The 21,768-nt window shown below is 36.0% G+C and overlaps 1 protein-coding gene across 2 annotated transcripts in view; it reads left to right on the plus strand.

The window, feature by feature from the left end:
* lig (ubiquitin-associated protein-like lingerer) overlaps nt 1–21,054 on the plus strand; it is a 37,346-nt gene extending 16,292 nt beyond the window's left edge. For both annotated transcript variants that reach the window (XM_019052852.2, XM_019052853.2), the window contains exons 10-18: nt 1,300–1,641; nt 3,000–3,341; nt 5,230–5,412; nt 9,368–9,577; nt 12,032–12,131; nt 14,041–14,492; nt 15,850–16,152; nt 18,209–18,364; nt 20,003–21,054. In XM_019052852.2, coding sequence (XP_018908397.2) covers nt 1,300–1,641; nt 3,000–3,341; nt 5,230–5,412; nt 9,368–9,577; nt 12,032–12,131; nt 14,041–14,492; nt 15,850–16,152; nt 18,209–18,364; nt 20,003–20,107 — 2,193 coding nt within the window. In that variant the 3' untranslated portion in view covers nt 20,108–21,054. The remainder of the gene's footprint in view (nt 1–1,299; nt 1,642–2,999; nt 3,342–5,229; nt 5,413–9,367; nt 9,578–12,031; nt 12,132–14,040; nt 14,493–15,849; nt 16,153–18,208; nt 18,365–20,002) is intronic.
* Nucleotides 21,055–21,768: the final 714 nt, after the last annotated feature.

Here is a 21,768-nt window from a genome sequence, read left to right on the forward strand (position 1 = left end):
TAGAATTTTTGGCCAAGAAAATTTTATGGCAAGAAATGACTCGGATACCAGTTTGAGAGACCTTTTACAATTGTCTACTTGAGAAGATTTATTAAATCTGAGGACGTATTTTGTTTTGACCAAGGGTTTGAGCAAATCAAGTCACAGGAGATACAGGATATAAGGTTTTATCTCGTTCCTTAGGAGAGATGAAGGCTAATTTACAACTGAAAGGGCAAACCTCAGTTGCATTAGCACAAAACGAAGGTGGATTGTGGAGGTTGTAAATAGTAGCCTCAAGCGATTTAAGTATTTCCGATGTGTCATTCCATCTCCAAAAATTCCTGATATACTGGAAGATTTTTGAGTCATCGCCGCCCTCTATAATGCCTCTGCGACAATTACGATGAAGCTGTGGCGTTTAAGCTGTCGCAAAATCTTGATTTGCCAAACGCCATACAGTGGATTGTGGAAGTTGTAAATAGTAGCCTCAAGCGATTTAAGTATTTCTGATATGTTATTCCATCTCCAAAAATTCCTGTTATATTGGAAGATTTTCGAGTCATCGCTGCCCTCTATAATGCCTCTGCGACAATTACAATGAAGCTGTGGCGTTTAAGCTGTCGCAAAATCTTGATTTGCCAAACGCCGTAAAGAAAATTGTAGAAGTGGAGGGTTGTGCTCGCAAGTCCAGAATGTTCAGAAAGTGGGCCGAATGTGATTTTGAGCAGCACCAAGTATGGAAAGTTGAAGTCTTCAAATCTATTTGACGCAGCTACCAGCTCCATCTTGCTGGATGTCACATTGCTGATCATCCAGTAGGGAACACAACGAATTTCAAGTCTGTCATGATGAAGATCATAAAAAGATATTAGGAGGTTCGGCAAACTCATTCATTGAATTAAAAGCAAAAATGCATTCTTTAAGAGGGTTAAAGTTTATATACTTGCCAATGCAGTGAGGGATATGAGACAGGTAGGAACCAAAAAGCCACCGAATAGTGATTTTCAAATAGCAGAGAAGTATGATTTGATAGCAACGATTATTTTTGTTTTCTTACTCTTTATTCCGCAGATTCAGGTTTCTTTTTTTACTTTGTTTTATAGTCTTCCCTCAAAATTTAACTAAATTCATCGTTCATACAACTTCACCCAACCAGAAAATCAATCTAAGATCTTCACAGACTGTTAATGATTCCATAAATCTTATTAAGTTTTTTTTTTTATCACTGTGTTTATGATTTTATAAATCTCATTAAGTTTTATTTTTTTAACAATCCCTTAATTTTTGATTAATGTAATACTCTTTATTATTTTACAGATCCCTTCAAGTGCTGTCGAGATGCCCCCAGCGGATGGGTCTGTGAGCAGTAATATCAGTTTCCTGGATGTGCAATTCGGAGGGCTTGAATTCGGAACCAACGATACGTCCTTCGACAATTCCTTAGTCAATTCGACTGATCAGAACAAATACAGCTCCAACAATACTAGTCTCAATTCGTCTACCAGTGTGGTGACCTCTCTAGCCGAACTGTCGTTACAGAATTCCTCCAATGTCGCTCCTGTTTCAATTGATCCGTACGCAAACTTGTCCTCTGTCTCATCCCAGCAGAAACCAACGCAGCCTTCCAGCGTCTCGTCGGTTTTGAATCAAGCATCTAAGGTATCAGCTAACATCATCTATAATGAATTGTTAAAAATCATATGGGCCAGTGACGTGACATTTCTGTAGAGTATTCAACAGTTGTTCCCAACATAAAATTTCACGGGGAAAAAAACCTCACAAAGGCCATTAAAAAGTTTCATAAAGCATTTCTGAAGAGAGAAAAAGCTTTTTTAAATCAGACTAATGAGAGGTGAAGAGTTGTGATGATGGAACTAAGCCACGTCTCCTACCGGGCTTCAGCCAATCAGCAAACGCTGACTATCTTGCCTGGCAACATCACAACAGACCACCAAAAATGTCAGTCCAAATGGGTCCAGATTCTGGCGGCTTTGAATTGATTTTTTCAGTCAGTTTAGTGAAAAGAATCAGAATAAATTGCTGCTCAAACTTTCAGAAAATGAATTAATGAAAATGAATAGGTGCCATGTACCTGTTATCTTATTTTAGCAGAGATTCTAGAATGGTACATGATCCAAAACAGGAGAATCTCTATTTTGGACTGCTGCAGGAAGCCTCAGCAATTCGGACTCAGACAATATAGCGAGCAATATAATTCACATCTTCGTCAAATTTTTTAATTCAGTGTGAAAAATTCGATGGAGAGGACTGCTTGAAGAAAACTCTTGTTCCTTGGTGAAATGTCTCCATTTCCAAGACATTTAGACGTTTAGGGCATTTAGAAATTTTGCAGTCAGGAAAAACTAATGACAATCAGAGAATTGGGAAATGACAATATCATGAAAATCAAACCTACCTATAGATATGCTCAGTATCACTTGAATGCATTTTTTTATTGTGCTAAAAGCATTGAATAATGCATCCTTTTATATTCTCAGATCCCTTCCTCTTCGTAAAGTGAATTAAGATGTAAATTCCTCTTTAATATTTTGTGATGCCGGAGTTTTCAACTTTACACCGTTGTTTATTTAGGAAGGTATGGATTCGATTGACATGAATCGATCGAAAAATGAAAACGTGAATTGATCAACACCGATTCGATCGACAAAATTCGATCGACTCCCGGGTTTATCGATCGACTCACGGATTTGTCGATCGATTCACGGTTGTCAATCGAATCAGTGTCGATCGATTCACGTTTTCATTTTTCGATCCATTCATGTTGATCGAATCGACACCGGTGTTTTTAAATTAACTGTCGATCGAACTGGTGTCGATCGATTCATGTCGATCAATTCATGTCGATCGATTCACGTTTTCATTTTTTGATCGATTCATGTCGATTGAATCGACACCGGTTTTTTAACAATTTGTCGATCGAATCGGTGTCGATCGAATCCATACCCTTCGTTTATTTATTTCCTTGTTCATTTATTTTTTTTGTTTTTTTTTTGCAGGCCCTGGGTAACGACTCACTCCTCCAGTCCTCCAATGATAAACAGTCTGGTTCCACAATGGGCAGCTATTCTTCCGGGTCAGCATCTCAGAGCGTTCGTTCAACGTCAACAGCTTTGCAAGACCTTGCCGCCAAAGCCGCAGCGAACACCGCAAGTGTCGGGGCCAGTGAAGTCCCGTCCCTATCATCGTATGGAGTTCCAGACCCTCCTGCTTCATACAATCAACAGTCTTCGGCCACATCAGTATACCCAAAACCAAATTCATCCGTGTCGTCGTATCATCAGCCGTCCCAGTCTCTAGGTTCTTCTTACAATGCTTCTAGTTATTCTAATCCTTCTCAGGTAAGCTCTCTTTCTATTTTTCTTGCAAGCCTAAGTTAGTTGCCCGTAAATAATTTAATTTTAAGAAAACGTGAGACACTTATTAAAAAGCTTTAAAATTACAACCTTAATATCTCTTGTAGAGATAGTCAACTTCAGGTGGGATTTTTTAAAGGAGCTGAATATATGTCATGTGTTGCAGCACAGCGCAAGGCTGCTGTGCTAAGGAAAAACTCGGTATAAGCCTCCAGGCTCTGCCAAATTTCTTTGATATATTATGATGAATTTATTGGAAAAGATCATGTATTTTTTTCTAATATTTAGGAAATTTTGTTCACAATTGAATCTAAAATATCTGAAGATTTTAAGAAAAAATATACATAATTTTTTTCCAAAATAAACGTTTTATTGGGGGGGGGGGGATTGGGCAACATTCTAATGTTCGTACGGCGCTTTTCCTTAGCACGTAAGAATGGACCACTTGACAAGGTAGGAATTTCTTCATTCTGGTACACATTTTCCACTTCAAAATTCTACAAAAAACTCAATTTGCACAAGGAAAATTAATGAAATTAATTCCCAACCAAGATTAGCATTTTCATTAATCAATTTTAAATTTTTATTTATTTATTTATTAAAACTTTGTACATGGGAGCCCCATTATTAGGGCTATGGCACAGGTCAAGAAACACTATACAATAATTAAAAATATAAATTACAACTGTACATTAGTTGGAGGTTAGAACGTTATTCAACAGATGAGTTTAGAAACTCGTTCAAATTATAAAAAGCCTTGCTCAAAAGAAGATCGCGAAGTAAATTGAAAAACTTCCGGATATCACCGTCACGGAGTTGTTTTTTGATATTCCAGGGTAGAGCATTTATAATTTGGATAGCCGAAAATTTGCAATCTTGCTCAGATAGTTTCAATCGGACTTTTACGTTTTTGATATCTCTATGTCTGCTGTTGTAATTATGAGACGGTAGAAGATCAGAGGGAGATACCAATCCTAAAATTTCCTGCTCACATGATAAACCAGAATGTGCTTGATTCAATTCACACTAAAATAGCTTTTGGCAGGATTCTCAATAAACAGTGTTCCTTCCTCATCCTGCTTTTCCAAAGTGCAAACAACTTGCAAGAGCGCAGCCAATGTGCAGATATTGAGGCTGTCATATTTACGCCAATGTAAAGTGCGCAATTTGAGTTAAGTAGATTACAGTTTTCTTTTATGAGCAGATAGTTTGAATTTATGCACTGAAAATTGTTAATATCTTTATTGGGAGTTATTTTCAGTAATTTTTTTTGTACAAATTGGGTTTTTAGTGAAAATTCAAAGAGACATCATGTAGGTACTATAATGCTTAGATTCTTACCTTGTCCAGTGGTCCATTGAGAATGATGGGTCGCCAGCCCAAAACACGTCTAAGAAGTAAATTAAAATTATCGTCACCAGTGAGTGATACATTTTTAAAATCATTGTCTTAAATGAGTAAAACATTTTTTAAACCTTCGTTAAAATTTAAAGAAAAATATTGAAACAGAAAGTCACTTTCAAAATTCCAAACTAACGAGTAGTCTTTATATTTATTTTGCTATATTTTACCGAAAGGTCAATTAGTAAAAAAATCACATCTGTTTGAAGAAAGATTACAATATCGTTTGAATTCATAGATTATCATTTTTCAACGGCATATTAGCAAACCCCTACCATAAATTCTGCTAAGCCAAAATTTGTTGTATCTTCTCTCCCTATTTCGTGTTTTCAAAATTTTTCACAAATAGCTCAAAGGCAAAACGTAAGGGCAAATGTCAATGTCAGTTAGTAGTTGTCTTTGTAATAGTCAGGAACTTAGTTTTTAAGTCACTTTTACTTCCAAAATCCATAATTCTTATTATTGTTTGCAGGTCACATCTTCAAGTATTGCGTACTCATCAGGAGGTAATCAGTCGCAAGGCAGCTCTTACACCCCTGTAACAAATAGTAGTTACAATAGTCAACAATCATCCTACACTTCTAATTCGTCGTCGTACCAGCCGTCTAGTAACTACTCTACTTATCCATCTTATCCTAATTCGCAAACTTACCAAGTAAGTCCTTTTTGAAATTAAAGATAAAATCTTAGGTCAATCAGCTTTCGATTTTGGGTTAAAGGAGAGATATTCATGAAAATGGATTTCAAACCACCTCAAAATCCAGCAGATTATCCACTTTTTTTTCTTAGTTTTTGTTTGTATTTTTTACGTTGTCTATGTGAAAAACTTTGCAGTTAAAAGGGATGTTTAGAGAAAGCTTGTGAAAGGAATTACAAGTGTTTATCTAGGAAAAGAGGAAGTAAAATTGACCATCAGCTTTGTGTCTCAGAGGTCCTTTTTGAAGAAAATATTGGGGCTGTGCGAAGATTCGAAAATCTCGAATATTCGAGTTCGAATAATTTTTCCGATATTCGATTCGAACTCGAACTTAGAAACCTCGAATAATCAAATTATTCGAGAACATTGACAAAACTTCGAATATCTAAAGAAAAAGATCGAATACTCGTCCATTCAGCCATATTGATGACATACTAGAAAGAACTCGAACAGGCGCGCAGTTCAAACTACTTATTTTGAGGTCAGGTAAACAAAGGCCAACGTTTCATTGGTTCATTCAGCGCACGGCCCTCGCGGACTCGCATTATTAGATGGGTCAATTCAAAATTCGCGCCATTTTTGTTCCACCGAATACGTCATCAACATGGCGTACAAATGGGTGAATGTACTGATCTCCATAACCTATCCTCCTCCGCCTCGCGTGGCACCCTGGTCTTTACAATGTTGCTGGACTATTTTTGCAAGATCAGCATTGATGTGCAGTAAAACAGAATAAAATGGATTTTCGGACAGTAAGCAGCAGTTTTTGCGACAGTTCTATCAATTGCTTGTTCTTAATTAAAGGAAACAATTTTCTCTCCCTTCTATTCTTTCCCCAGCAAATCAAAATGTGTGCAAAACCATTTGATAATGAAGTAAATTGATTAATTCTTGATCCTTTTATCTATAATAGTAATTTCTTTTTTCAAAATTTGAATTTTAGAAAAAAAAAAAAAAATATTTATTTGATTTTTACTTCGACCAACACAGAGGTTGGTTTTGGTAAAAAATAGATAAAAACTAAAAATATTCAATTCAATTCAAATTCGAAACTTTTTCAAAATATTCGATTCGACATCAAAAAAACCACATTCGCACAGCCCTAGAAAATATAATGGATTTAAAATCGCTCGCCTTTAAGTAGAGAAGTTTTTTCCCTTCTTAGGCTCAGAGGTGGTGTATAACCAGTTTCACACATTGATGGTGAAACAACAGAAATGCATATCTTAGTTTGCGGTGTTGCAGACTTCCTGTTATACTTTATTTTTGACATGGAAAATCATTCAACATAATTTCTTGAAAGCTTTGGTGATACATATTTCTTTTCTACGTGAAGAATATTCTGTGAAAATTTCAAACCAAGATATTGGTTCAGTCTGCTTTGCATTGAAAATAAAATAGGATTGGATATTTTGAGACACTACAACTGAAATACGCATTTTTGCAGTTTCAATGTTGATATTTTATTTAACAAGGTATCCGTACCAAGATGATCCGATTCCGAGATGTTGCGGTGTCAGTTGCCCGATAACCTCTGGGAAGACCGGCATATGTGGCGTTTGGGTGTCGTAGAACGCCGAAGTGCGTTGTAAAGCGACTTTATATATATATCCGTACCAAGATTTCTCAAGTGGATTATTCGCTATCCACAAGAGGCATAGTGTAAAATCTGAATTGGACAGCTAAAAATGACGACTAATGTTGAATTTCTCCTTAAGAACTTTGTTTGGACCTCCTTTTAATTGTCAACTAGAGTACTTTTTAGCAAAAACCAAATATTTTTTTGAAGTTCCCTTTTTAACTGTGAAGCATATGAAAATCAATGGACCTTGGGAGGGAACTGATCTTGATCCTCATCAATTTCCTCTTTCTAATTTTGTTACTGCAGCATTTTGAATCAAAGAATTTGGTAGGCCACAGTTAATGAAGTGCACTATTGAAGAGGTTAAACATGTATTGACAGGCGATTTTTAAATTTGCTGTTTTTGCATCAGGATTTTCAAGACCTCTAATGAGAGTAGTTTTTTTTCTACCTATCTGGAATAATTGTCAAAAGATGCACTTCTCAGACCATTTCCACCAATATTTAATTTGAACATTATGGTTAAGTAAAATTTTTGTGATATTGAGAAATGGTATCCATAAAATTTAAAGGTGGATTTCAGCTAATGGGAGAAAATGGTTCTGAAAAAAAGTTAAAAAGTGATTTAGCCATATCAAGCTATAAACTACTTTTCTGTTATCGTAGAGCTCCATTCCATAGGATTTGATTACGTGAATTGTAATATCTTTTCGATTATTTTTCTTCACCAATCCTGACATATCAGATTGGTTTGGCATGTCAGGTTTGGTGACGTCACCAAACTGACATTTTGCTGTTATTAATTTTTTCTGCCAGTTTACAGCAACAAAATCAAACGAATCATTGAGGTTAGGTTGAGAGGCCACCTGTAGATGTAAGAAAAAAATATTTGCTCACATATTCTTTGCATATTCCACCAAAAGTTTTGATGGAAACAGCGTCACCAAACTGACATTGAATAAGTGAGACACTCCAAAAACCATGGAAAAAACTGAAATTATGCTGAAATTAGAAGAAATATGTGGACTTATCAAGTGCACGTCTGTTTGTTCTCCTTTTCCGCACTCAGTCATGCCTTAATCCGCACACCAGCGCAATCTCTTGAGTGGCCACAAACTAAAACGCATAGCGTCACCAAACTGACATAATATTGAGTTACACGCTTCAAGTCTCAAATTAAATTGAATAATATAGTTTTCTGGTGTTTCAATGCATATTATATCAAACAATATACATTCAAGACTTAAAAAAAAAAATTAGACAAAGCTCGCAAAAGGTCTTGGTTTATTTATATAACGATTTGATACATTGGTTACCTCCAAGTTACATGTCACAAAACTGACATTTTCACTGTTTAGCACGTTGAAAAAAAGGTTTAGAGTTATTCAAATCTTCTGAGAAATTTTTTTGTGGTTGGTGTGACCTGCTTCTACGCCAAAAACCAAACATCGTAAGAAAATATTATGATTGAAAGTTTTGAGCAACCAGTTACACGTCTTTCCCATATTTTCTCCCATTAGCTGAAATCCACCCTGAAGCTTAAATATTGAGTAAAAAATGTACCCTGTTGTTAGATTTTGTCATAAAATACATTTATTGCGAAGGGATTTTACAGGAAACCACTACATCTACACAGATTGTCCAGAAAGTGTTAGGTTTGGCGCTGTTATGTAAAAACTTTTAAAGCGCTAGACCTGATCTTAGTTTTATCAGAAAGATCAAGTGGATTTTCATCATTCCAGACAAGACCATCTTATTTGATTAAGAATTCACAAGTTTTAGGGAATTATCATAGAAAAAAATTTAGACCTCCTGAAGGTTTCTAGTTAATATTTTCTCTGGCCAAAGCATCTTGAGAAAGTTCACAGCCCAAGAAAGTGCTTCGCAGTCATAACTTTGAAGAGAAGAAATAAAAACTGAAGCTCTGAAATACTTTACGTCAATGGGACAAGGAGATTTTAAGAATACCCCTATATTCAAATGACGGAATGCGTTAGGCTTAATTTTACTTTAATTTACGTTGTAAAATACAAGGGAGATCTAGGGGACTTAGAGGAAAATGAGAACTCAGCTTGAACATGGTCTTTTCAGCGTTAGATGAACAGTCACTAAAAACCGCACGGGAACCAACTTTTTCCCCTAAAATCTGTCATAATTCCATTAATTTTTTTTTTCTCTCTTTAAATTGATTGTCCTACTCAGTAGTAACACACTTGATCTTTTGAATGAAGTCAAGATCAGGTCCAAAGTATAATTAGTTTTGCTCTTGTAGATTGTATCTCTACTTTTCTGCCACTTAAGTTATTTTAACAATTTCTCTTTGTTTTACAGAATAACTCAGGCAGTCAATCTGGCGGAGGATATCAGAACCAGTCCTCATACAATAGTGGTAACTCTTCAAGTTTAACTGGGAACTCAAGTAGCTACGGTGGATCATACCCTACAACTTACAATAGTAGCTCATCTGCATCCCAGCAAAACCATAAGATCTCATCCTCTTCCCTAACTTCCTCATCCGCTTCTAAAGAATCTCAGGTCAAAGTAAGTGTAAATTTTCTCTTCAACTTTTTCTTACAATTTACTACTCCTTGATTTCAGTGATTTTTTTTGTCTATGGCTTCGGAAGGACATGTAATTTTTAGTAGTTTTAAAACCTTACGTTTGCCTATAATCTCATTGACTTGAAATTTTTGAGCTACAGTGTAAAGTTGGTGATAAAATTTATCAAAAAAATTATTATAAAATATTGTATAATTAGAAACGCCTGCCAAAGCACAGGAAAAGTTTAATTCAAAATGAGGATGATTTTCACCCTCATACTTAACAGAGGAAAGATTTTACCTCTTTGAAGCATGTTGCCATTCTTTGAGTGTATTCAACGCAATGGTTTTTTTAATGGGCCTATTGCAAGGTGCGGGGATTTGCAAATTGATGCCTGATTCCTATGGCAAATTTCACGAAAAGAACGATGGCACTACTAAAAAAACTTGAAATGACCTCTCAAACTCAAAATAAGCTGTTTTTGGAACCGACCCATTTTGACGTCTTTTTGATGCGGTAACGGATCCGCCATACTTGTGACATTAAATGGTTCGACAGACCTGGTCTTACAATGTATTTTCCCATACGGAATTGGCAGCCACTTTTCAAATGCAAATATCAAGTCAATCTATGATTTTTTGAACTAAATGGAATTCAGAAATGGATTCCTCGTACGTTTAAATGGTTAGAACCTTCATCAGATAAATAAGAACGGACAGGATAAACCCTATTTTTAAGGAAGACTGTATTCAATGGGTGTTTGTTTACATCTGCTTATTGATAACAGACATGGACATTAGCTCAATATTTAGCCATTTTCATGAGTTTTTACTTTTTTGTCACTATATGGAGGTAAGTTTCATTTGTAAATCAATTGTTTAGTGTCTTAGGGTCATGTTAAAAGCTGTAACACTACACATTGTTACTTATTAATTCAGAACACTTTCCGGCAGTCCAACGCCCAAACCTGGATGTTGCGAGTCAGTTGTTATTTCTTAATATTTCACCCTTCAATGTTTCACTGAAGACACCAAAATGATAGTATCAATCATTGATAATAAAAAAAACTTACCTTTGACAATGCTGATGAGATGAGGAGACCGGTATGTTTTAGATGGAGGCAAGAAAAGTAGACGTAGAATCCTTGTGCGGTTACCAGACTTATCGATAAATTTTTCTGTATAGTGTTACATTAAAAACACACAGGATTTTAAAATAACGATAAGTTTATAAAACGTGGAAACGTTCTGAATGATATTGAATCGTCGTTGAAGAGTTAAGAATGATCTACACGCATTGAGAGAACATCCTTGGTTTGAGCATTGGGCTGCCGGAGTGTGTTCTGAATTAATAAGTAACAGTGTGCACCGTTACAGCTTTTAGCATGATCCTAAGGCACTAAACAATTGATTTACAAATGAAACTTACCTCCAAATAGTGACAAAAAAGTAAAAACTCATGAAATGGCTAAATATTGAGCTAATGTCCATGCACCTGTTATCACTAAGCAGATATAAACAATCGCCCATTGAATACAGTCTTCCTTAAAATAGTGTTTATCCTGTCGGTTCTTATTTATCTAATGAAGGTTCTAATCATTTAAACGTGCGAGGAATCCATTTCTGAATTCCATTTTGTTCAAAAAATCATAGATTGACTTGATATTTGCATTTGAAAAGCGGCTGCCAATTCCTTATGGAAAAATACATTGTAAGTGATGAAAAGACCAGGTTTGTCGAACCATTTCACTTCACAAGTATGGCGGATCCGTTACCGCATCAAAAAGACCGTTTTGAAAATCCGAATTTTGAGGCGTTTTTAAGTTGATTTTTTGGGGGTTTCCGGTGATCGAACAACTCCTGGAAAATTCCTGTGACATCAAGAGCCTTAGTTCTTTTGATTAAAGCAATAAAAAAAAATTGGTGCAACAGGCCCATAACATATTATCTCGATATACTTCCAAAGCACTAAGTCTCGCTTAAAAACTGAGATGCCTGCTGAGGTGCCAAATTCTAGATTTTTTTTCGAACAAACAGCAACCTTGGAAAATAACAAATTGCAACGAATGGCTTTAAGAATCAGTGCTTTTGAGAATCAAAGTCTTGTCCTGACCTCACAACAGATCAGTCGATGTCTGGTCAGGTTAACACCCCGTAGCAATGATTCCAAACCCCAGGATAGCCTGTTTTCTCAATAAGCTTTACCCTCAAATCAGAATTTAGAAGAATGAAAAAAAGAAAATTGCGAGTCATTAGCGTAAGTGATTGCTGCTTTAATTTTTCTCCCCCAGAAAATTGCCTGTGGCAAACCATGGAAATCCATTTTGCTTGAATTTATTTTTTTAGGTGTTTTGATATCACTCATGTTTTCTAGACCAGATATCCCATAAGAAAATCGTTTTGAAAATATCCCACCTCATATAGGTTTTATTAACTTGATTTTATCTTTTTTCAGTACGACACTGGCAGCACTGCTATTACAACAGCTGCCCCAGCTCTATCCTCCTTATCTCAAACTACTATTTCTTCAACGAAAGCTTCCTCCACTTCAACTGGTAAGTTTTCCAAACCAATCGTATCGTTTAAATATCCCGAATGGCAGGTAGAATTAAATTTTACTATCATGTGTCTATTGATCAAATCGGTACGAAGTGAGAATTCTGACATCATCATAATTAAAATTTCTGATCATGGCAGCTTTTTCATAAAAGGATTAAGTATTTTGACTTGAAAATCTGAATCTATACTTATCAAGTAAAAGCCAACCTCCGCTATGTATGATTTTCTGCAAGCATCAAGACAGTGTAGACCACAAGTCTGAAAAAATAGAAACTGGCAGGAAATTTCATCAGACCAGAAAAATCAGGGAAAAGCCAAGGAAGTCTATAATCAAGACTAGAAATTTGAAAATATTGAACAAATCTGGAAAAATTTCAGTGCTAAGCACAATCAAACTGAGTCTTTCTGTGGTTTGGGGTTCAATGCGTTGAGTTACACTAAATAGTGAAGAAGAGGAACGATCTCCAGTGAAGAATTGAAATGTTAGTCAGTTTTGAATAATTGAATCGATAGAGTTCACAGGTTTTTGTCATTTGTCTAAAATTAGCGCCAAACATTTTTAATTTTCAGTTTGATAGGTAAAAATTGTTGATGTGAAATGTGAGGAAACTTTAATTATATTGGTCAGGAAAACCTAGAAAGGTCTGGGAATTTTCTCCTGCCAAGCCTGTAGACAACATGTAGGAGTAGAACTCAAGTTATACAAAGGCTGTTCAAAAAGTACGTAGACTGAAGCTGTAACTTAAAAACCAATGTATGTAGATAGCTGTTCTTGGTCTCATTTTAAAGATCAACTCATTATCTATCGATTGAAATCAAGATCAACTCATTTAGTCAAAAATTGAGAAAGTTATGCAAGTTTAAACTTTGAAAATAGGTTTTACCCCTATGGTTTTTATTGAATATTTTCGCTTGCCAAAAGTTGTCACTTGAAATACGTTTTGATACATCATTTTACCAGAAACACTTGGCAACCATGAATAACACACTGTGTAAATACTTTTCCGTAATCGTCGACCGACTAGGGTACATACGGATCCAAAGGGCAAGAAGCCCGATCGGCTAGACTTACCCCCGTAAACTTGAGAAGTTTCCTCAGTCGGTGACAAGTCACAGGTGCGCCTGGGTTTATCGCAGTCTCTTAGTGATTTTTGTTGCAATTTGCTCTAATTTTTATGCAGTCGATTTGGAAAAACATAAGGAAGTTGAAAAAGAACAACACTTTGTCATTCGTTATTGTGTTCGACGTGGATTATCAGCAACGGACATGCTGAATGAGATGAAAGACGTGTACGGAGATGAGTGTTGGTGTCGGGCCGCAATTTTCCGTTGGCATAAAAAAATTGAAGATGGTTGGAAGTCTGCTGAAGTTCTCCCAAAGTCTGGTCGGCCTTTGAAAAGTGTTTACACAGTGTGCTATTCATGGTTGCCAAGTGTTTCTGGTAAAATGATGTATCAAAACGTATTTCAAGTGACAACTTTTGGCAAGCGAAAATTTTCAATAAAAACCGTAGGGCTAAAACCTACTTTCAAAGTTTAAACTTGCATAACTTTTTCAATTTTTGACCAAATGAGTTGATCTTGGTCTCAATCGATAGATAATGAGTTGATCTTTAAAATGAAACCAAGAACAGCTATCTACATACATTGGTTTTTAAGTTACAGCTTCAGTCTACACACTTTTTTAACAGCCTTTGTATTTTAAGAAGGGGTACCTACTTCTATTTAGTACAATGAAAATAACAGGAGTGAAGTGTCAGATCCTGTTTCAGATCCTGTTTCATGCGGTTATATGAAGAGAGATTGATAAATCGAAATGTTTTTATTCCTGTAGAAGCATTCAGTAAAATGAAAATTGTGTGGTGAAAATGAATGAAAATCATTCCCTCTTTTTTATTTTTGCAGGTGCTAAAAGTGGGATCGTCCCTAGTCTCCCGCCTGGTGTACCACCTCAGATGGTGGGCACGCCGTACACTATCATGAGTCAAGGCAATGTTCCTGCGTATTTCCAACAACCCATATACAGTTACGAAGATCTTCACATGATTCCTCAAAGACTGCCGGCAGTGCCTACCGGGTACTATGATATCTCCGCCACGAGCTACCCGGCTCCCACTAGTCTAGCTGCAGGCCGCGAAGGAATACCAAATGTAGCATATTCCATGTCGGATGCCAGGTTTACGAGGACAGACAATAATGCCTCCCCAGTTTCCTCCACGATTAGTCAACAAAATGCTTCGCAAGCGCATCAGCAGCCGTTGATGAACCCAGCTTTCCAGCCGAGCTATGCAACATATTATATCAGTCCTAACTTCGTGCAACCAAATTTGTATGGACCACCTGGAGCTCTGTATCCCGTAAGTGAATATTGATTCAGTTTTTATTATAAACTCTGCTTTCAGTGCTTTGGTTTTAACCCATTGACTGATTAATTAATTTTGGGTTTACACGCCCAGAATGAATATTTGATTTTTGCCCTGATTTGCTAATTTCACATTTACCCTATAAAATCAGATTTTTGGGGCTTGTAGAGCCACTAACTCAAAAAAATTTAATTGGTTACTTATTACTGGAGAGAGAGAGAGACACACAATAGCCCGAATGCAGACAATAATAAAAACACACTAAAATACAAAAAACAAATGGGTATAAAAGGCTAGAGGAGAAGTCTCCTCTAGCCTTGTATACCCATTTGTTTTTTGTATTTTAGTGTGTTTTTATTGTCTTATTACTAGACTATAAAGAGAGAAAAATTGCGTGGTTGATGAATATGACTTCCATTTTTATACATCTGTGTTGTTGAAGTCTGTGAGGAAAAATTGAAAAAAAAAACACATGGAAAATTAGGGAAAATCATGTATTTTTGACAAAAAAACAGCATGCAACAAGAGAAAAGGGTTTGCAAACCCAAGAGAAAACGCAGATTACTTATATTATAAGATAGAGTGCAAAAAATAAAGCAGCAACCAGTGCAAAACAAATAAAATAGAAAGCGTAAACTCAAAGAAAAACTAGAAAATTCCTAGCAAAAATAAAAATGAGGGTTATTTTCTAAACTTGAAATTTATCGTATAATCGGAGAAATAATGGACCAGATCGGGAAAATATGGGAACTTTTTGTCACTGTGTTCACATGAGTCGATATATGTGGCGCTCTCTATCGGGAGACATCCAAAACAACGCAAATAATGTTGCCAAGTCTCAGGACGAGTGGGACTCGTCGCTTCAGATCCGGCCCGGCGCAGCGCGGACAAGTCCCACTCGTCGCTTTCAGTCAATGGGTTAATGTAGTTATTTTGATTATTGACGAGAAGTTTTTTGAAGAAAGAGCCCATACTGAATAATGTGGTTTTGAGAAAAACGTGCTACAATATTTCAATATTTCTTTTGAGATGCTGAGAGTAACTTTAGTAGAAATCTCATTTTATTAATAAAAGTTCGACTAATCCATGATGTAAGTTAAGTCGGGTTGTTGTGATAACAGTAGAATTGCAACTTTTTCTGCTGAATTTTTTATTATAAATCATGTCAGCTATTTCATTTACATTTCTTGTCAATTTAGTTCTCTATCTCAGGAATTAATTGTAGTTCCATGTTGATAAAATTTACAATATATTTTATTCTTCATTGTTTTCCACTAGTCAAGCGTTCAGATTGTGTTTCAATACAGATTTCTCGAGTTTACATCCACATTTATTGCTTCTTTTGTCTTAGATAACGCCAACAGCTGCATCAGCGGGAGGTCATAGCGCAGGAACAAGTGGCCAGTACGGCAAAGGACCTGGTGCATATGGTACTGCTGCTGGTTATGGAACTGGTTATGATGCGAACGGATTGAGCGGTCAGACCGGTAGTGATTACAAAGGCAGTGGAGTCTATGCCAATTCCCAGTCGCAGAGTGGAAAAGGTGTAGCAACGACAAATAATCCCACCCAAACAACCTCAGCAACAGCGTCAGATCTAGGAACCGCGAACATGTATTCTAAGTCAGCGCATTCTACACTTGCCAAAGTAAATGTAAGTAATTACCCCCATTCTGAGTAATTCAGCATATTATTTCCCCAGTACTGTGATCACTGTGGCTATTTTTCACAAAAGTACTCTCTCTGTATAATAGGTGAGCAATAGACCAGAAAATTGTTCGATTTAGAGAAAGGAGGGGTTGCGATTTGGGCTGAAATTGGCCCCTCCACGGAATTGAATAATTTTTGGATATTTGGCAGTTGACGGTGCATATATGGCGGAAATAATCGAGTTTTGCCGATACTCACGTTTTTTGGCTGCAAAACAGGGGCCTAAACATGGCTCTGTGGCCGAAAATAGCTGAAATTTCGCGTTTTCCGCGGTTCTACTTCAGATTTCGACCTAGGCCCAAAGGCGACGGGTGATGAGCTTCGAATATGGTGTCTGGGACACCTAGACACGTATCATACTTGAATATGATCAACCGTCGCCTTTGGGCCCAACTTCAAAATCAAACTTTTCCAACTTTCCAACAAAGCAACTTTCTCTGACTTCCTGAGGCCATGATAGGCATTGTAGAGTTACATTTGGTGAAAGCTGCATTCAGTCAAAAAGAACCTATCTTGAAGTTCCTATCATCAGATATCACTCACCTGTGATAGTCATCAAATACAAACCTGTATGCTGTTTAATTACAGTGAGCTTTTCATAAAGGTAACATTACCAAGCACTGGAGAGCTCAAGCAAGCGATCAAAGAATCTGGAGTTGACAAGTTAACCTCTACGTGAAATAGTACAAAACTCAGTTTTCACAGTCATTCAAGCGACTTGTGACAGACAATATAGCAAGAAGATATGAATCCATTCTCTGTATTCGAAGGCAAGTTCTGGGTTCAGTCCAGAACCTGAATTGAGCGTTGGACAAACAGGACTTTTCAACTATTTCGGACTAAAAAGTTGGAAAAGTTCGATTTTGAAGTTGGGCCCAAAGGCGACGGTTGATCATATTCAAGTACGTTATGTGTCTAGGTGTCCCAGACATCATATTCCAAGCTCATCACCTGTCGCTTTTGGGCTCAGGTCGAAATCTGAGGTAGAACCGCGGAAAACATGAATTTTTAGGTATTTGGGGCTAAAAAGTTGGAAAAGTTCGATTTTGAGGTTGGGCCCAAAGGCGACGGTTGATCATTTTCATGTATATATTGTACGTGTTCAGGTGTCCTTGACACCATATTCCAAGCTCATCACATGTCGCCTTTGAGCCCAGGTCAAAATCTGAGGTAGAACTGCGAAAAATGCGAAATTTCAGCTATTTTTGCCTTTGCAGCTACGTCTAGGCCCCTGTTTCGCAGTCAAAAAACGTGAGTATCGGCAAAACTCGATTATTTCCGCCATATATGCACCGTCAACTGCCAAATATCCAAAAATTATTCAATTCCGCGGAGGGGCCCATTTCGGCCCAAATCGCAACCCCTGCTTTTCGTTTTAAAGTGTGTCCATAGAAAGAAAGAGAAAGAGAGAGAGCTGTACTTCACCTGATTAGCAGCTCAAGCTTACAGCGGATTTTTTTGGAGAGAGCATCGCCATAGTAAGTTTTGTAAGTTGAACATTTCTTGTTGGAACTGCAATTGTTGATAATTTGGCTGTTTGCATAGTTGCATTGTCAATTCCCAATTTTTTGCATATGCAGTTGTCATTCTAAACAAGGATGCTAAATCAAAGAATATGAGTGACTGAACCTCATTTTTTTTAGTCGCAAGTACGGTAACCTAAATAAAACGTCAGTCCTTGCAAGAGCAAAAATAGAATACCTGCTTGTTCTAATTTTCCAGAATCTTAAGTATTCAATTGGCAATTTCAATTCAGGTTCTATTTTCATGAAAAGGCAGCAACGAAGCAGCATTTCGAATATTTGGAAGTTCTTTCAACTTTTGTCGCGGCCTTTATTCAATTGTCAAGATGAAGAAATCTTGTTTATGGAGTCAGAAGGACAAGATTTTGATTGGTTTTTGATTACTCAAACCTTTTAACTCAAGGATTAGCATCTCAGTATTGTCTCATTTTAAATTTTTGCTGAATATATTTAATCTGACGCTATTTTTGTTTTCAGTCCTACGACAAGCAAGGTTTTCACTCAGGAAACCCTCCACCGTTCCCGATGCCTGGCAATCAGTCTGCCGGAGCATATCAGCAAGTTTTCATCTCAGCGACCAACCCTATGGTGCAGTCAGCGCATGCTCTACATTTGAATCCAGCCAGACGTCCGGTAAGTGTATAGTATTCTTCATCAATGCCCTCCTCTAGACAGTAAACAAATTGAATTTTTTATCAAATTTCTTGCAAATTTGCAAATTCTTGAATTTTGAGTAATAACCTAAATGTCTCTGCATTTTTATCCTACTTTGGATATTTTGTTCGCCATTGAAAGGAAAATCGGTGTTTTTTTTTTATTGCCTCAAAAACCTCAAGTGTCAAATATTTTTGTATGTTTGACAGAAATTTTTACCCTTACTTATTGATGGCAGATGATGAAGCCATATATTTAGTAAATATCTTGAAGCTTGAAATTTTTCATTTTAAATGCTTTTACAAAGGCCCTAATTTGGTTGGAGCCATCATTTATTTTCATTTCAACCAGCTAAAGAAAGATTGTCAAGTAATGATTAAATAATCAGGGTAAAAATTTATGTCGAACATACAAAAATATTTGACACTTGAGGTTTTTGAGGCAATAAAAAAACACCAATTTTCCTTTCAATGGTGAACAAAATATCCAAATTAGGATAAAAATGCAGAGACATCACACGCAAGGCACTCAATATCGTGAAAGACACTTTTTGTTTAATGGGTCACGAGACGAGGTATAAAGTCGTGGAAAACAACGTATGTTTTCTCTTCAAAATCTTACATAGAACACAATTCACACAACAGGAAGTTTTTGAAGGAGATTTTCACAAGTTTTTTAAACACAGATCAAATGGAAGTTCTTCTATACAAATGACATCATTTGTATTCTTGCCATTTAACCATTGTTTACAGAAAATACATATACCTTGTTCAGGAGTTGATTTTCAGTCTTCTCGTAGTGTGATTCCTTTTCCTCCTAAAATTTTGAAGAGAGAGCAGGTAGCATTGTGCTCTAATCCATGCCTTGCTTAGAGGCCCATTGTTTTGACTGAGCTGAGCGGCATCTGAAAATACCATAGAAGTTAAAAGTGAAGCCTTAAATGAAAATACTTTAGAGGAGGCCTGCTCCTAATTTAAATTAACAAGTGTATGTACATGTTGGTGATCCTTTATTTTTAATTGGATAGATCGATTGATGGATAATTATTTATTATTACTCTTTGTGGGTTTCACAAAGGAAGTTCAACAAATTTTTCAAAGACATTGTTCAGTTTTTAACAAACCAATATTTTTTCTATTCATTCATTCATTAAGTATAAAAGACCTAATTCTCCTAGCAGCATTTGAATTAGCAAAAACGAAAACACACCAACTCGAAAAATTGAAAGTAATGAAGGCAGACACGAAACTGCACAGTAGGTGAAGAAGTTAGTCCAAGAAAAAGACTTTTGGTGCCAAAAGACAAGTTTTAAGGACACGTTGCAGGTCCAAGTTGGAACAAATGCACTGACTTCATACCCTTTATAAAAATTGACTGACTTCAATGAAAATTGAGTATTTTCGAGTTATCGAGTTGGTGTGTTTTCAAACTCACTGATTTATTTAGGAAGTTGTAAACGTTTGTTACCGTGTTGCTGTCCTTGTTATACATAAGAAGCAGACTTAGATTTTCTAAGTGGTTCGATTTTTCTATATTGTTAAAATACAAGTTTCTAACGCTGCTGTACATTTGACTTTTATTATTTTTAAATATCTTATATTTGAATTCAAATTGCAGGACAGCAGCAATGTGGCCGGATCGCGAACGCCAGCCTCTGCGCAGCCGAATAAAACAGGTTCCAAACCAAGCTACAGCTCCTCCAACTTCTGGCCGCAGAACTGATACAAAGGAGTTCTCCTCAGCATGTTGGTTGACTAAAATGCCAAGGAAAGAGAATTATTTCGATATGAAAGAACTAAGAATTTTTGTACAATATTCTTTGACTGTGTCCCCGCTCCGTTTTTGTGTTTGATTATCGTCTGGATCCAGTCCACACCACACTCTCACTCTTTTCATTATTTTCCTATAAATGGTTGTTCAATCAGCACTTGTACATTTTTCTCTCATCGTGGGTAAGATATTTAAGAAGGCGAGAATGATTGAATCGCAACTAATTTGTGACATGTTAGTAACAATGTTTTACCGTTTGCATTGATTGTACTTACTGTTTTTTTTTTTATTTTATTTTTCTCCGTTTTATTTTTCTTTTGGTTTTCTCCTAAACAGTCTCGATGTAAAAAGAAGGAAAGAAAGGAAATATTTTTTATCCCTTCCATCTTGTGTTTTTCTTTCTGGTAATGCCCACGTAATGCTTAATGTAATTAAGTTAGATTAAAGAAGCGTTCACCTTCAAGTTAGTTGAATTTTGCTCCCAATGATTATATTTTTATAGTAACCCCTGTCCTCTTTCAAAATTATTTTTTATTTCGGATGTTATCAGTATATGTATCTGTTTTTATACATATATAATTTTGATATGTACTATTTTCTGTTACCCAAATTTTTTGTTTTATCATTCGAAGAAGGAAACATGAAATAGGAGATGAAGAAGTGAATCCTTGTATTTAAAACAAAAATTTATTTGCTTACTAATACAAATGTAGGTTAGTCCCTTGTCCCATCTCTTTGGTTTGTAATATTTTCCCTTTTCTTTTCTATCTCTTATCTTTTAGTTTTATAATAATTTTATTGTTCAATTATTAGTTTTCAATTACTTTGTGTAATTATGAATATATATCCGGGATTTCGGTTTTTCTTTCAATTTTAAAAATAAAAAAAATTGGAGAAGATTTCCTCGATTATTGACTTGTTTCATTTTCTCTCTGTACTATGTGTACTAAATATATGCATAACTAGCCTGGATGAAGGCCGGAAATGTGGTTGCCTTTTACTCTTGTAATCATCAAACTTTCATACAGAGTAAAAGACAAGCCTGTATGATAATTTTATCTTTTGATAGAATATTCAGATCGTACTTAGCAGAAAGGAACCAGAGTGTTTTCAGTGTTGTAAAAATGTTGCCTGTTCATAATTATCAAAAAATATCTCAGAATAGCAAATACTTGTGGCTTCCTTCCTAAAAATTGTTAATCCTGAAGGGAAAATGATTGTGTAAATTTTAATACTGTACATTTATTAAGTTTTTCTATAAGAAAAGGAAAGTTTTTCAATTTTGAAAACACTGTAACTGCACTGGTTCATTTTTGCTAAATGTGATCCATTTTTTCATAAAAAGAGGGAATGTTAAAGATAATAACTTTTGTCTTGAAAAGTCTGCACATTTTCTGTTTGACCTCTGTTATCAGTTTGAGTTCAAGTATTACATCAGAGCATAAGTTGAACAATTCCCATCTTTTTCATTCATAATTTTGTCCAACAAACAGAAATATATCTTTGTAATAATGCCGTTTTTGTAGCAAATAAACAAAGAGGATGCATATCTCATGGTAATTTAAATCCAGGGGGGGATCTGAGTTTTACTCTCTAGAAAAAAAAAACTTTTC

The sequence above is a fragment of the Bemisia tabaci genome, chromosome 8 (assembly GCF_918797505.1).
Source record: "Bemisia tabaci chromosome 8, PGI_BMITA_v3".
Lineage (NCBI taxonomy): Eukaryota > Metazoa > Arthropoda > Insecta > Hemiptera > Aleyrodidae > Bemisia > Bemisia tabaci.